At 34.9% G+C, this 17,040-nt stretch overlaps 1 protein-coding gene across 17 annotated transcripts in view; it reads left to right on the top strand.

Annotated features, from left to right (window-relative positions):
- Positions 1-17,040, top strand: part of HERC4 (HECT and RLD domain containing E3 ubiquitin protein ligase 4) — a 132,919-nt gene that overhangs the window by 95,973 nt on the left and 19,906 nt on the right. For 12 of the 17 annotated variants that reach the window (XM_072823286.1, XM_072823281.1, XM_072823280.1 and 9 more), the window contains 4 exons: positions 3,033-3,056; positions 5,537-5,635; positions 7,335-7,502; positions 7,723-7,866. In XM_072823286.1, coding sequence (XP_072679387.1) covers positions 3,033-3,056; positions 5,537-5,635; positions 7,335-7,502; positions 7,723-7,866 — 435 coding nt within the window. The remainder of the gene's footprint in view (positions 1-3,032; positions 3,057-5,536; positions 5,636-7,334; positions 7,503-7,722; positions 7,867-17,040) is intronic. The other 5 variants (XR_012029465.1, XM_072823287.1, XM_072823279.1 and 2 more) reach the window with 1 other exon arrangement.

Raw genomic sequence — 17,040 nt, 5'->3', positions numbered from 1 at the left:
TCTCCTTTTATGGCTAATCTCTTGACAAAATAAAATGGCACATGGGTTCTCTTTCTCCTCTGATACTTGATTTTTCTCCACTTTCTAGGTACTATTCTCAGTTGTGTATTTCCTTACCTTTTTTTAACTTTGCTTTTAAGTTGAAAATACTTTAGTGGTTGCTACTGATCTGTGCGCTCTTTTCTTCTCTTTCTTATACTTCTACTTTCTGTACATATGTATCAATATTTAGTAAAAATTGACTTAGAATGAAGTATAGAAAGGTATATGCTGGGTCTGCTTGTTTAAAGTACTGTATGATTCATGTTACACATTTTTTAAACTACATATTTATTTCAAGAAATGTTTACCTGTGTAAGGCATGTCAGTTACAAGTAGATCCTAATGAAGATTCATGGTAAATTGATGAGATTTTTATAGTCTCTGGTGCTGTAGTACATATTTTTTTAAGTCATAAATCATATATTTTGATATTAGTTGTGCTGTATATATAAATCATCAGTGTATTTGTTCTCTGGAGTTAAGTTGTACTTTAACTGTGGACAGTGCTGAGCTAGCAACATGACCTGTTCACTAGTAAAGTAGAAAGATAGACTGATAAAAGTGTTGGGGAGACCAGTTTAGAAAAGATACATCAGTACTTCTGGGTTTGAATTTTGTTCTCATTTAATAAAAACCAAAAAAGTACATTTGTGCTCGCCTGCAACTATAATATTTCCAAGTAAAGTTCATCTTTTTTAAAGCTCCCTTATGTTTTTTTTAATGGCATTAATATTTGCTGACTGAACTTTTGGACTGACTCCTTAAACATTGGATTACCAAATTATGTTCATAGATTTCCATTTCCCTCATGTTTTAGAAGTTATCTTTTTATTTCTATCTATTCACCAGGACCTTTCATATTTACTGGAATTACTTCATTAACTTCAATATCCCCTCTTTATGCCTTCTTAGAGTAATCCTGTGTTATATCATTAAATGAAGATGACACCAGGAATGGCATAATGTTTTACCATAAGAAATTAGTTGAAACTAAAATGTGCCAAGGAGCTCTTTTTGTCTGTGACCAACTGGAACCATCATTAACCATTGGTGTTAAAAGCAGCCTTAGTGAAGTCTGCGTTAGACCATGAGAACCTGACTTTAGAACATTTCTTCAAGCCTTTCTCACTCCAGCTTCTGGGGCATTGAGTAACTAAAATTAGGCATGCCTTGTCCCAATTTCAGGACTCTGACTCTAAAAACAGTCAACAAATGCTTGAGTATGTGGATTTGGAGCCAATGAAATGTTGAATTTTTAGCAATAGACTTTTAATTTGACCTCATGTGTTTTATGATCGCCTGCCTCCAACCCCCACTTTGTTTTCCTTTTAAAATTCCCTTGGAAATACAACTTTGATTGAAACAGGTTTGCAACTAATAACAACTACCTTGCAACCCTAATATTTCCTGGAAGAGTTCATCCATGCTCTTTTAAGCATTTGCTTTTTTTTCTTCTTGCATTTACCTTTTTAAAAGTGTTTGAGCTTTTGTCTCATATCCTTGACCCTTAAATTGAAATTTCTGATAATGATTTTAATCTGGTTTACTCTTTGATGCTGTTCTCCTAGAGAATTATCCTATTTGATATCTAAAAGCCTTTTTTCAAGTTTTGTACATATCCCATTATTTCCTGTATTTCTTCCAGCTTACAATCAAATATAGGTTCTACTTTAGTATGGTTTAGTCACACCATAAATTCTAACAATCTTACTGACCTCCTCAGTGCATAATGATATGCATAGCACCTTTATCTAATTATATATAGTAATAAAAAGTGTGTATAGTAAAATAATGTTTTATTATTTACTTAAGAAAAAATTATCTCCCATGATATAAACTGTCTTGATATCTACTATAGTTATCAAATCAGGCTATAGATAGTCAGAAAATATTGAGACGTGTTTCTTTGCTTGTTTAGACTTTTGTAGTAATAATAGCACTTTTAAAATGTTCCACAGGATATACTATAAAAGAATGTCAGATGTTCCTGTTAAGTTGATTTCAAATTAAGCTGAGTGTAATCTAAAAGTCTTTCTCTGCAGTACATCTTCTAAATGTGTTTTGTTAACACCACCAGTAGAGGCACTTATGTAGTGATAACTTGGTACTCTGAATTTTTTGGAAGAAAATATTATCAGTAATTACCTTTTTCTGAATAGGATTGGTATGGAATCATATCTTGCTTATGTTCATACTGCTCCGACTTTATCGAGCACAATATAGTGAGAGAACCAAGTCCTCCTTGTTCATATCTTAAAGCTTCCCCAAAGGTACCCCTGAGGCATGTGAGCATTTAGCAAAATACAAAGTGAAAATATACTTAGTCCACAGAAGACTGCCCTTACTTCTGGCACCAACTGCAAGTTTGGGGGGTTCCCCACACCACCTTTAGTTCAGTAATTTGCTATAAGTTCTCACAAAACTCACTGACAACTGTTACACTGATGTTTACAGTTTATTATAGGAGAAGCACATAAATTAAAATCAGTTGGTTAAAACAACTGACAACTTAATTTTCTTCGCTTTGTTTACATATAGCCTTTTAATCTACAAAACACTTTTCAGACATTTTGTCAAGATTAATCAAGTCCTGAGGTCTAGGGAATATTTTTTCCCATTTTCCAGGTGGAGAAACAGACATAAAATTGTATCTTCAAAACCAAGTCAGGTGTACATTTAGTTTCCCTATTCTACCTAAACTCTACAAATGGGGTGCTTAGTTGCTAAAGCCAGATTTCATTATGTTCAAGCCTTGATAACTTTGTGACCACAAGATACATGAAACAAAGTTCTTATTTTTGTAGATATAGATACATAAGGTGCACGTGGAAAGGGTAAGTTTTGTTGTAGGTATATTTTGGTCTACTTCATTAATTCAGTGTTCTGCTGTAGCAAAATATATGAAATGCTACTTTGAATAGAAATAGTTAAATTTGGACACTAACATTGCTCTTTCCTCATTACTGTTACATTCTGCACTGCTGTCTTAGGATGTCAACCATGGATTAACTGAGGTAAGTTTGGTGTATTGAAGTCTCATGTTCAGAGTAAGATACACTCTGTTTTGTCTTAAGTGACAGGAGAGCAAAAGATTCCTGTTTTGTGTGACTTTTAAATTTATATGTATGTATATAAATTTTTAAATGAGTATATATGAATTGTACATAACATTTCAGAAGAATTTTCTAAAGAAAAGTAAAACCTCTGTTTTAGTTAACATTATTACACCTACATGATGCCTTTTAACAATATTTGTGTTAAAATAGTTTCTATTCTCTAAAATCTTCCAGTATAAAGTTAATACGTGTCCTTTGTAATAATAATTTTAAAAAGGCAAACTTTTAAAATCTGACAAATGTTTACCTAGCAAGGCAGGAAATATTTTATATTACAGAACTAAAATGATTTTCAATTTTTTTGAAACTAGTAATTGATACTCAAAGTTAAATGAACTCATTATGGTCATCTTCCTTACTTTGTATAATATACTATCTTAACATACAAAGTTCTAACATTTTGGTTTACATTATCAGCAAACCTGAACCACCTTTTTAACACTTGAGCTTGTTAATAAATAGTACTTCTTTTATATTTCTGTTACAGACTTTAGGTTTTATTGTTTTCTTTTGTTTTTTCCCCCAGCACTTGAACCAGTGAAACATTTAGAATTAACTTAATTGTATAGGCTTACTATTGTTTGCTTCCTCATCTTCACATAGAAGTAGCACATAAAATTATGAAATCATAGACTTTTGGAACCAGAGCAAACCTTAGAAATCATGTCATTCATTTTGAGTTTCAGAGTAGTGAAATTACTTTTCTGCTGTCAGAAGGTAGTGACACAAATACAGGATCAAGGTAAAAATTGTTGTATGAAAAATAGTGAAGAATGATAATTTAAGGTTAATATAACTCAGCCTGCTGTCTTACGTGTTGTTAACAAAGAGTTGGTAGTCTTATCATAGCAATATTGATTGAGTCCTATTGGATTATTTTGTTTGTTTTTGTTAAGAGAGACTTAGATAAAATACATTTAAAAGGCAGTTAGAATGAAGAAGGGCTAGAAACCATATTATTTTCAGGATGGCTGGAAAAACTGGGAATGTTTACTGTGGAAAAAAGAGCTTGGGGACTTGAAATATTTTAAAACATATATGCCTCCCTGCAATGAAGACTGAAATACAAAATGAATAATGCATAGTGATGTATAGAAATGGGAATTCAGACTTAATAAAAAGAACTTCCTAGGCACTTAAGGAGTGGGTTATTTCATGATATATTGTTTTCACTAGAAACAGTACAGCAAAAAAAAAAAAAAGAGAGAAGAAACAAACAAACAAACAAACCTTACAGCAGGGGCTCTGTTTCAGAGCTGACACAACAACATTGCCCTGTTGGGTAGATGGTAGGAATACGTCCTCTTCCAACTGCAAGAATCTGGCTGGAAATTCATAGTTCTTTGTATTTTTCTGCATTGTTAAAATACTTAACAATCACCGTATTACTTTCTATGATAAATAATTGTAAAGTGATTAAGTTGTAATAATGATAATAATAGGTCAGTTTTTTCGACTTTAAAGGTTAATAGAAAATAATACTTGTGGTGCTTTATTTTGTAGATTAAATGAAAGAAAGATTGTTGGACTTACAGTAATGTTGGCTCTCTACTGGCATCAATAAATATCTGTTAAATGAATGAATAATCAGATTGCTTTTATCATTGGCCTCAGTTGCTAGAGTACTAATATATAAGAACTGGGTAATGTATTTAACATAGGAATGCCCAGTTTTGTTTTATTTTTAAGAGGGAGAGGGAGAGAGCGAATCCTTTTTTTTTTTTTTTTTTAAGATTTTACTTATTTATTCATGAGAGACACAGAGAAAGAGGCAGAGACCTAGGCAGAGAGAGAAGCCGACTCCCTGCAAGGAGACTGATGTGGCACTCTATCCCAGGATCGTGGGACTATGATGTGAGCCAAAGGCAGATGTTTAACCGCTGAGCCACCCAGGCACCCAAGAAAGAGAATCTTAAGTGGGTTCTATGCCCAGTACAGAGCCTGATGCAGGGCTTTTTCTCACAGTTCCAAGATCATGACCTGCGCTAAAATCAAGAGTTGCATGCTTAACTGACTAAGCCACCCAGGCATCCCAAGAGCCCCCAGTTTTAGAAAATATTTGCAGCCGAATAATTCGCTGGATCTTGGGGTTAATATATGCTAACCAAAAGATACTTGTAATTTACAATTAGATGGACTTTCAAGTATATAATTCCCTCCTAAAATTGGGGTTATTGGGAATTGGGGTTATTCCATGCCTCATCTGATTATCAGTAAAAATTCCATATTTTGGAAGTAGGCAATGTTTTATTTATAATTCCTGAACAACATGTAGGTGAATAAACCAGAATGTGATCAGTTTTAAAAGAAATAATAGTATATACAAAAAAATACATCACAAATCAATTTGTACTAACAAATTAATTTTTTATTTCCAGTTGGCAGATATCCCTGTTACAATCTGCACATATCCATTTGTATTTGATGCCCAAGCAAAAACTACTCTGTTACAAACAGATGCAGTCTTACAGATGCAGGTAAAATATAGTTTAATACTAATCTGATTTGAGGATGGTTTTTGAATTGTTTTCTGTAAAGTTTTTTTAAAAATAAATATTTGAAGTTTGCCTATAATCAGCAATCCCTGGGAACATTCTATACCTCAGTGGTCTGTCTTTTGCAAAGTATCTTTGCTACCTTAAAAAGAGGACTGTTGTATATGACATGTATGTTCTTATGAGGGCTACTTTATGTATTTAAGTGAAAATACAATAGTTTAGCCTTTAATTGTGTTGTATCTTTAAAAAAGTTATAAGCCTTTTTGATTATAGAAATATGCAATCTTTATAAACAGTTTTTCTAGTTTACTTCACAAACACTGGTTTATTTCAAATCTTGCTTCATTATATACTTCATATTTATATACTTGGTAAAAGTTGGAGGTAGCTAGAGGTGAGGTGATATAAAGGAAGAGGCATCACTTTAGTTAAGAGGGAGGATATGAAGTTTCCTTGAAGAAAGCTTTTAATAATAAATAAGGCGTTTTCCTAAGATTGGTCATCATCTGCTCCTCCCTCTCCCTTCTCCCCCAACCTGCTATGTTTTATGTTGAACACTTTTTCATTTATAATGAGGGTTTTTTTTTAATGTTTTATATTTTGTGACTTTGAGAGCTACGATAGATTTACTTTATCTTTTGAGCCTGTAAATTAAAAAGCTTTTGAGTTTTATTTTCTAGTGTAGAATGTCAGACTATAGAAGGTAAGGACTAAGAGAATGATGGAAAGAAACCTTGAGCACTTAAAATTCTAAAAATGCCTTAAAAAATTATCCCTGTACCCAATTTTGATAGCTATTTTCATTCCTTTAAAATAAATACATTTGGTATTTTACATGCCTCCAGATTTTTAAATCATAATTACTAGGGGAATTTCAGAGATGTGCTTCTATCCATATATCCATTTTCATCAACAGAAGAAATAAATATTTTGGTAGGGTTTATACTAACAGCTGGCAAGCCAGTTTTTTGATGGTGGTTGTTAAAACAATAATGCCTCAGTTAATATAGGTAGGTGGACAATCTGATCGAATTATGGTCTCCTCCTTGGCTTAGTCTCTTAGGGATAGTTTGTTAACGGTGTGGCAGAGAGAATTAGAATTAGTATAGTATAGTATACTCAGTTAATATAGTATAGTATACTCAGTATAGTATACTATAGTATATAGTATAGAACAAGAACACAGGGAAAACCTTTTTAAAAAAAAAAAAAAAAGGTTTTAAATGGTAAAAGCCAAATGCTTGGTTTATGAGCAGATGCAATGATCACTCTACTAGATGCATTTCTATGAAAGTCTTCAGCCAGATTCTTCCTTATTCTCATTAGAGGTTGTTTTAATGCTGTTTTCTTTTACTCCTCACTCTTGGTGCCAGTTATTTGTTGAGAAACAGCAGTGTTCAGATTTACCATTTAAGACTTTCATGCTTGCTAAATGGTATCATTAGTTACACTTCAATATAAAAACATTCAAAAGGACACTCTTTATGCTGAGAATACAGTTTAATAAGCTCTTATGCTCTACTAGATACTGTGTTAGGTCCTCTGTGAATTTAGTAGTATATATACTATAATAGAATTATAAATATAAGATTATAATTGATAGATAGACATTAACCTGCCCAGTCACATTAGCTTCTTTATAGCATTGCTATTTAAATTTTAATCTTTTGTTTTCTAGATGGCTATTGACCAGGCCCACAGACAGAATGTCTCCTCTCTTTTCCTCCCAGTGATTGAATCTGTGAATCCCTGCTTAATTCTAGTTGTACGTAGAGAAAATATTGTAGGAGATGCAATGGAAGTCCTTAGGAAAACAAAGAATATAGACTACAAAAAGCCACTCAAGGTAATTTAACATTTCTGTATATATTACATACAGTATATGCTCAGCAGTTCATACTTTTAGAAAATTAAAAAGTTTTAATATGTATCTTTGAAACTTAATAAATAAAACTATTTTTAAACTATGAATTGTTGAGCATTTATTGTAATAAATTAAATGTTATGGGCTCTCCAGAATATACTTACATTTCTTTACATTCAGTTTTTGCATTATGCTACTTTAGGTTATATTTGTTGGAGAAGATGCTGTTGATGCAGGAGGAGTACGCAAAGAATTTTTCTTGCTCATCATGAGAGAATTGTTGGATCCTAAATATGGCATGTTTAGGTATTATGAAGATTCCAGGCTCATTTGGTTTTCTGATAAGGTGAGGTCCAACCATCTAAATTATTCTGTGTATACACCTGTGGATATATACCCATATGTGTCAAGTTGACTCAGTAAATAAAAGTTATTACATATTCAGAGATTTGCTTTATTACATTTTGGAAAATTATAAACTTTTGAACTCAGAGTCATCAGAACACATTAATGTTTCTCACACGTTTCAAATTAGCAAACTTTATTGTTTTTGCAGGTTGGTATTTTTTCATTCTTGAGTGTACCCTGCAGGAAAGCAACACAGTCAAATAATAGAGCAGTAGCATGGGATGTGGTCCATCATCCTGTGTTTCAGAGGATCTGGAGATTTTAGGAAGGCAAATGAAAGGAGGTCTAGAAGGAGTGAAAAACCAGGAATTTACTTCTATGCCTAGTTGTATGAGGGGTTAGAAGAGAAAACAAACACCATTTATAAGAGCTATAGGAGAAATCATGTCCTCAGAAGACAGTCTTATTCATTTATAAAAGGAAGGAAAATTTGGAGAGAAGTTTAGGATGTGGGCAGTTTTCTAAATGATAGATTGTGAGTTCCAGGGCAAGTAAAAGGATTTGATGGAGGAAGAATGGTGATAAGATTATGTCAGATTTAAAAAAAAAAAAAAAAGGATTGTGTCAGATTTAAGGGCCAATACAATGCCACATGGAGTTGGGATTAGGGATAATCTATGAGTTTGAGGCTTCCTATGTTGATAAACAAGCACGTAAGGCATGGTGGAATAATACTGATAGCCTCCAAGGTAGGTGGACAATCTGATCGAATTATGGTCTCCTCCTTGGCTTAGTCTCTTAGGGATAGTTTGTTAACGGTGTGGCAGAGAGAATTTGAGAGGGTACATGGAATGGAGGCCTCTTTTACTAGGAACACAAAGAGTTCTGTGGGCCTTTGTTCAGTTCTATAGAGAGGTAATGTTTTGAACTCAGGGGAGGGGCAGTCTTAAGCTTTATTTTGGATTTCTGTAAGACCTTTTTAGTTATATCTTGATGTAGCCAATGGGAGCCCTGTTGAATTGGTTCCTCCTTTGTGTACTTTCTACATGTCCCCATTTTTCCTTAATTAATTATTTACATTTATTTGTTTATTTATTTTAGGTTTTTATTTATCAGAGAGAGAGAAAGAGCATGAGCATGAGCAGGGGGAAGGAGGCAGAGGGAAAAACAGACTCTCCACTGAACAGCACACCCAACTCGGGGCTCGATCCCAGGACTTGGGATCATGACCTGAGCTGAAGGCAGATGTTTAACCAACTGAACCACCCAGGTGCCCCTGATTCTTTACATGTAGTGAAAACATACATTCTAGGCTCTTCTTGTGATTACCCCAGTCCTGGCAGTAGCCATTTCTCCTTAAAAGCCCTGACTTCTTCAGGTGAAAATGGAATTTAGAAACCATGCTCTGGATCCTAAGTGTACTCATTGCTACGAGGGAGTCACTGCTTTCAGGTTCTCAGCAGGCAGAACTAGGAGTTATATGAATGTATATACACATACATCTCATGTATGGTTCCAACATACATATGGTTTCCAACCATGAGATCATACTGATACTTCTAATTCTTTTTTCTCAAGATTTTATTTATTTGAGAGAGAGCACGTGCACAACTTGGCAGGAGAAACAGACTCCCGAGCTGAGCAGGGAGCTCCACAAAGGGCTCAATCCCAGGACCCTGAGATCATGACCTGAACCAAAGGCAGGTGCTTAACCAGCTGAGCCACCCAGGCACCCCCTGATACCTCTAATTCTATTCAAACACCAGAATTTTCTGTAGCCTCCTTTTTCATTTTATGTGACTTAAATCACCAGTGAGTAAGGGCATAGCTATCATCTTGAAGATATTTACTCAAATCTACCACGTATGTAGTCAGTTGTCTTCCTTGCTGGCTAAAAGCTCAGTCCTGACAAGGAGAGGGAGAAAGCAGAGGGCCATATGTTCTTTATAATTTTTTTTTGATGAAGTAAAATTCATATAACAAAATTGACAATTTTAAGAATTTTTTAAGGTACAAATCAGTAGTATTCAGTACATTAACAGTGTTGTGCAACCATCATGACTGTCTAGTTCCAGAACATTTCATCACCTCAACAGGAAACCTGTACACCTTAAGCAGTTACTCTCCACTTCCTTTTCCCTCCAGCCCAACAACCACTACTCTACTCTGTCTTATGGATTTGTCTATTCTTGATATTTGCTATAAATGGAGTCATATATAATATGTGGCCTTTTGTGGCTAGCTTCTTTTCACTTAACATATTTCCAAGGTTCATCCATGCTGTACCATATATCAATACTTCATTCCATTTTGTAGTTGAAGAATATTCATTTGTATGGAAATACCATATTTTGTTTATGTTTCATCAGTCGATAGACATTTGGGTTGTTTAACTCTTTTGATAAAATGTTATGAATAATGCTGCTATGAACGTTTACGTACAAGTTTATGTTTGCACACTGCACTTAATTGGGTGTATACCTAGGAGTGGAATTGCTGGGTCATGTTATAATTTAGTTTGACTTTTTAAGGAACCACCAAACTGTTTTCCAACATTTGCTATTTTCCTTTTTTTAAAATTATATTTCAAAAATATATTTAGTTTATTTCTTAATAATATAGTGAGTATGAAATAGCATCTCATTGTGGTGTTGAATTGCATTTCTCTAATGGCCAGGGATGTGCTTATTTGGCCATTTGTTATATGCTTTAAGCAAAATGTCTTTTTAAGTCCTCTTCTCATTTTTAAATTACATTGTCTTTTTGCTGTTGAGTTTTAAGACTTCCTTATATATTCTGGATACTAGATTCTTATCAAATGTAAGATTTGCAAATATTCTCTCCCAATTTATGGGTTGTCTTTTCACTTTCTTGGTAATATCTTTTGACCCATAGTTTTAAGTTTTGTTGAAGTCTTTTTTATCTTTTTTTTTTTTTTAAGATTTTATTTATTCATGAAAGAGAGAGAGAGGCAGAGACACAGGCACAGGGAGAAGCAGGCTCCATGCAGGGAGCCTGACATGGGACTCGATCCCGGGACTCCAGGACCACGCCCTGGGCCGAAGGCAGGCGCTAAACCACTGAGCCACCCAGGGTTTCCATATCTATTTTTTTCTTTTTCTTTTTTTTTTTAAGATTTTTATTTATTTATTCATGATAGACAGAGAGAGAGAGGCAGAGACACAGGCAGAGGGAGAAGCAGGCTCCATGCAGGGAGCCTGACATGGGACTCGATCCCGGGACTCCAGGACCACGCCCTGGGCCAAAGGATGCTGAACCGCTGAGCCACCCAGGGATCCTCTTATCTATTTTTTTCTTTTGTTGCCTGTGCTTTTGGTGTCATAACTAAGAAACCGCTGACTGTTGCAAAGTCATTAAGATTTACCCCTCTGGATTTTCTTATAAGAGTTTTACAATTTTACCTGTTAGAGGTCTTTGATCCATTTTGAGTTAATTTTTGTCTATAGTGTGAGGTAAGAGTTCAGATTCATTCTTCGTATGTGAATAACTAGTTGTCCCACCATTGTTTGTTAAAAAGGCTATTCTTTCCTTATTGACTAGTCTTGGCACCTTTGTTGAAAATTAATTGCAGAAATATGGATTTATTCCTGGACCTCAGTTTTATTCCAGTGATGTATATGTCTGTCCTTATGCCAGTACCACACAGTTTTGTTTACTGTAGCTTTGCAGTAGGTTTTGACATTGAATTGTATGAGTCCTCCAACTGTTCTTCTCATTCAAGATTGTTTTGAATGTTAGGGATCTCTTGAAATTTTGTATGAATTTATGGTTAGCTTGTCATTTCTGCAAAAAAAGGACATTAAGAGTTTGATGAAGAAGGTATTGAATAAATATTTTGTTCTTTTTGATGCTGTCATAAATTGAACTTTTTCATAAATTTTATTTTTGGTTTTTTCATTGCTACGATATAGAAATACAACTGCTTAAAAAAAAGAAATACAGCTGCTTTTTGAATGTTGATTTTGTATTATGCAACTTTGCTGAATTTATTTATCAGCTCTACTAGATTGTTTTGTGGATTCTTTAGGATTTTCTTTATATGAGATCATGGCATCCATAAATGCAATAGATTTAATTTTACTTCTTTCCTTCCAATTTAGATACCTTTATTTCTTTTTCTTGCCTAATTGCCCTGGCTAGAACTTCCAGTACACTGTCAAATACAAGTGGTAAGAGTGGACTTGCTTTTCTTGTTCCTGATCTGAGTGGGATGTTAGCTTTGGGTTTTTCACTTTTGTCACTTTAAGGAGGTTATCTTCTATGTCTAGTTTGTTGAGTATATTATCATGGAAGAGAGTGGGATTTTGTCAGATGCTTTTTCTACATCAGGATGATCATGTAGTTTCCTTCCTTCATTCCATAAATGTGATGTATTATATTGGTGCATTTTCTTATGTTGAGCCACCTTGTATTCTTGAGGAAAGCCTACTTGGTCATGGTGTGTAATCCTTTTATTTTGCTGTGGGATTCAGTTTGCTTGTGTTCTGTTGATGATTTTTCCATCTTTGTTAAGGATACTGGTCTACAGTTTTCTTTTTGGTGTTTGTGATGCTTTTGTCGATCTTTGGTGTCATGGTAGTTTGACCTCACAGATACATTAGAAAATGTTCCCTCATCCTCCATTTCTTGTATTCCCTTCTTCCATTTCTTAGAAGAGGAAACATTGATGTTAATTATTCTTGAAATGTTTGGTAGAATCTGGTCCTAGGCTTTTTTGTTTGAAGTTTTTGTTTTGTTTTGTAAGGTTTTATTTACTTATTTGATAAAGAGAGACAGAGCATTCATGGCAGGGGAAGGGGAGGAGAGAGAAAATCCCAAGCAAACTCCCCACTGAGTGAGTGCAGAGCCCCACACAGGGCTGGATCCTGTAACCCTAAGATCATGACCTGAACTGAAAGCAAGAGTTGAGACGTTTAACCAACTGAGCCACCCAGGTGCCCCTGTTGGAAGGTTTTTTTTGTTTGGGGGTTGTTTTTCTTAAAAAAATTGTATTTATTTATTTGAGAGAGCGCATGAGCAGGGGGGTCAGAGGACAGACTCCCCACTGTGCAGGTAGCCCAATGCAGGGCTTAATCCCAGGACCCCGAGATCACAACCCAAGCCAAAATCAGATACTTAATCAACTGAGCCAGCCAGGTACCCCTGGAAGTTTTTTTATTAGTGATTCAGTTCCTTGTTATAGATTGGTCGGTGGGGGGGGGGGGGGGGGGTGTGTGCTTGGGTCTTTTTAGATTTTCTAGATTTCTTTAAAAAAAATTTTCTTTTAGATTTTCTTCTGGTATCAGTTTGATAATTTGAATATTCCTAGAAATTTGTCCATTTCATCTAGATTATTTGTTTTGTTGTCATACAGTTGTATTCCCTTATAATCCTTTTTGTATTGTCTTACAATCCTTTTTATTTCTGCAATGACGATAGGTTTTTGGGTTTGTTTTTTTTTTTTTTAAGACTTTATTTATTCATGAAAAACACAGGCAGAAGGAGAAGCAGGTTCCCTGTGGGTAGCCTGTTGCAGGACTTTTTCCCAGGACCCTGGGATCATGACCTGAGCCAAAGGCAGAGGCTCAGCTACTGAGCCACCCAGGTGCCCCTGTAAGGACGATGGTTGATGTTCCTATTTTCAATCCTGATTTTAGTAATGTGAGTCTTTCTTTTTTTGTTGGTCATTCTAGCTATCTAGAATGTTATCTTTTGGAACAATCAACTTTTGATTTTGTTGCTTCTATGTATTGTTTTTCTACTCTTTATTTATCTCCACTTGAATCTTCATTGGTCTCTCTCTGTAGTAGCTTTGGGTTTAGTTTGCTCTTCTTTTTGTAATTCTTTAGGATATAAAGTTTGGTTATTGGTGTGAGATATTTTTTCTTTTTTAGTATGTATATGACTATATATTTCCCTATGAATACTGCTTTTCCTGTATCCTATAAGTTTTTATATTGTGATACCTCCTTTGACACATTGGTTGTTTAAGAGTGTGTTAATTTTCACATCTTTGAAATCTCTGTATTTCCTTTTTTTTTTTAAGATTTTATTTTTAAGTAATCTCTACAACCCGTGTGGGACTCCAACCTCCAACTCCAGGATTAAGAGTTGCACACTCCACCAAATGAGCCAGCCAGGCACCCTGTCTCTATATTTCCTTCTGTTGTTGATTTCTAATTTCATTCCATTGTGGTCTGAAAATTTTTTTTTTTAATGATTTTAGTCTTTTAAACTTACTAAGGCTTAGTTTTTGACCTAACATAAGGTATCTCCTGGAAAATGTTCCATATGCACTTGAGAAGAATGTATTCTGTTGTGGAATGGAATGTTCTGTAGCTATCTGTTAGATCTGGTTATCTTATAGTAGTGTTCAAGTTCTCTATTTCCTTAGTGATCTTCTGTGTGATAGTTGTATCTGTTACTATGAGTGGGATATTAAAGCTTCCAACTGTTATTTTAGAGCTGTATTTCTCCCCTTAGTTGTATCAGTTTTTACTTGATCTGTGTTGATATTATATTGTGAGGTATCTAGATGTTTTGTAAAGGTTATATCTTATTGATGAATTGATGTTTTTGATTTAAAGTCTATTTTGCCTGATATTAGTATAGCCGCTCAGCTCTCTTTGGTTATTATTTACATGGCATATCATTTTTCAAACTTTGACTTTCAATCTAGTATCTTTTTGGATTTAGCATATATAAATGTAGACAGCATATATAAATCTTCCTAGACTTACAATGGGGTTATGTTCCAATAAACCCATTGTAAGTTGGAAATTTTATAACTCTACATGTATTGAATACACCTGACCTATTGAACATTATATTAAGATTTTATTTATTTGAGAGAGAAAGCAAGGAGAAGAGAAGAAAGAAAGCAGACTCCTTGCTGAGCATGGAGCCCAATGCAGGGCTCAATCCCAGGACTCTGGGATCATGACCTGAGCCAAAGGCAGACACTTAAGCAACTGAGCCACACAGGTGCCCCTTAAGCTATTATTAATAAGGAAGCACTTCTGCCATTTTACTGTTTGTTTTCTGTAAGTCATATATCTTCCTCCTAATTGCCACCTTTTTGGGGGTTTAGTTGATTTTTTTGGTCTAGTATATTGTTTTGATTCCTTTCTCATTTCAAAAAAATATATATACACACACACATATATATAATTTCTTTAGTTGATGCTCTGAGGGTTACAATTCCAAGTCTAGTTTGAATCAGTACCAGCTTCAGTAATATACTGAAACTTTGCTCCTAGAACAGCTCTGTTCCTTTCTCTTTGTTATTGTCACACCTTACAGCTTTATACATTGCGTGCCCATTAATGCAGATTTAGAATTATTTTATGCATTTGAGTTTTAAACCATTTATTTTTTTTTTAAATCTTCTTTTAATTTTTTATTTATGATAGTCACACAGAGAGAGAGAGAGAGGCAGAGACACAGGCAGAGGGAGAAGCAGGCTCCATGCACCGGGAGCCCGACGTGGGATTCGATCCCGGGTCTCCAGGATCGTGCCCTGGGCCAAAGGCAGGCACCAAACCGCTGCGCCACCCAGGGATCCCAGTTTTAAACCATTTAAAGAGAAAGATTACAAATCAAATACAATAATTTTAACTTTTATATGTAGCTACCTTTCACAGAGTTCCTTTATTTCTATGACTTTGAGTTACTGTGTAGCATCCTTTCCTTTCAGCTGATGGACTTTAGCATTTCTTATAAGGAAGGTTTAGTAGCAACAAACTCTCAGTTTTTCTTTTTCTGAGATTTCCTGAATGTAAAATTCTTGTTTGACAGTTTTTTTCTTTCAGCCCTTTAAATATGTCATCCTACTGCCTTTTGGCACAGATAGTTTCTAATTAGAAATTAACTGTTAGTCTCATTGAGGATCCTTACTATGTGATGAGTTGCTTCTCTTTTGCTGCTTTCAATACTCTTTATAATTGACTTTCAACACTTAGATTAAAATGTGCCTGAATATGGATCCCAGGTATGTCATAAATGAAGTTTATTGAGCTCCTTGGATGTAAGATTTATGTCTCTTGTCAAATTTAGGAAGTTTTCAAACATTTCTTCAAATATTCTTTATGTCTCCTCTCCTTGTGGGACTCTGCTGTTTGTATGATTGTACACTTGATGGTGTCCCATAGGTCTTGTAGGAACTTATTCATATTTCTTTTTTTTTAAGATTATTTATTTTTTCATGAAAGAGACACAGAGAGGCAGAGACACTCAACCACTGAGCCAACCAGGTGCCCCCCTCTTTGTATTTCTTCATTCTTTTTTCTTACTGCTGTCCCACAAAGTAGATGATCTCAGTTGACCTATCTTCAAGTTTGTTGGTTCTCTTTTCTGGCGGCTCAAATTTCTTATACCCTTATACTGAATTTTTTGTTTCAGTTATTGTACTTTTCCAGAATTTTGGCTTGCTGCTTTTCCATAATTTCTATTTCTTTATTGATATTCTCTTTTTGATGAGACATTGTTATTCTGTTCTCTCCCCGCACCTCCTGCGCCCATAGTTTCCTTTAGCTATTTGAGCCTATTTAAAACAGTTGATTTGAGGGCAGCCCGAGTGGCTCAGTGGTTTAGTGCCACATTCAGCCCAGGGCATGATCCTGGAGACCCGGAATCGAGTCCCATGTCAGGCTCCCTGCATGGAGCCTGCTTCTCCCTCTGCCTGTGTCTCTGCCGCTCTCTGTGTGTCTCTCATGAATAAATAAATAAATAAAATCTTTAAAACAAAACAAAACACTTGATTTGAAGTCTTCACTAGGGTGCCTTTGTGGTTTTGTTGGTTAAATGTCTACCTTTGGCTCAGATCATGATCCCGGGGCCCTACGATTGAGCCCCACATTGGGCTCCCTGCTCAATGGGGAGCCTGCTTCTTCTCCCTCTGCCATTCCCTCCTTCTTGTGCTTACCCCCCCCCAAAAAATAAATAAATAAATAAAATCTTTAAAAAAAATTAAGTCTTATCTAGTAAATCCAGTGTCTGGATTTACTAGATGAGACCTAACAATTTATATGACTTTTTTCTTATGAATGGACCATATTCTTTTTTTGCATGCCTCATAAATTTTTGGTGAATACTGGACACTTTTTTTGTTGACAGAATTTTTTCTCCATAGTACCAGTTATTCCTCCAGGTTTCTTTTCTTTTGTCTTTTTCT

The sequence above is a fragment of the Canis lupus genome, chromosome 4, assembly GCF_048164855.1.
Source record: "Canis lupus baileyi chromosome 4, mCanLup2.hap1, whole genome shotgun sequence".
NCBI classification, from domain to species: domain Eukaryota; kingdom Metazoa; phylum Chordata; class Mammalia; order Carnivora; family Canidae; genus Canis; species Canis lupus.
This window is presented reverse-complemented; position numbering and strand designations above follow the sequence as displayed.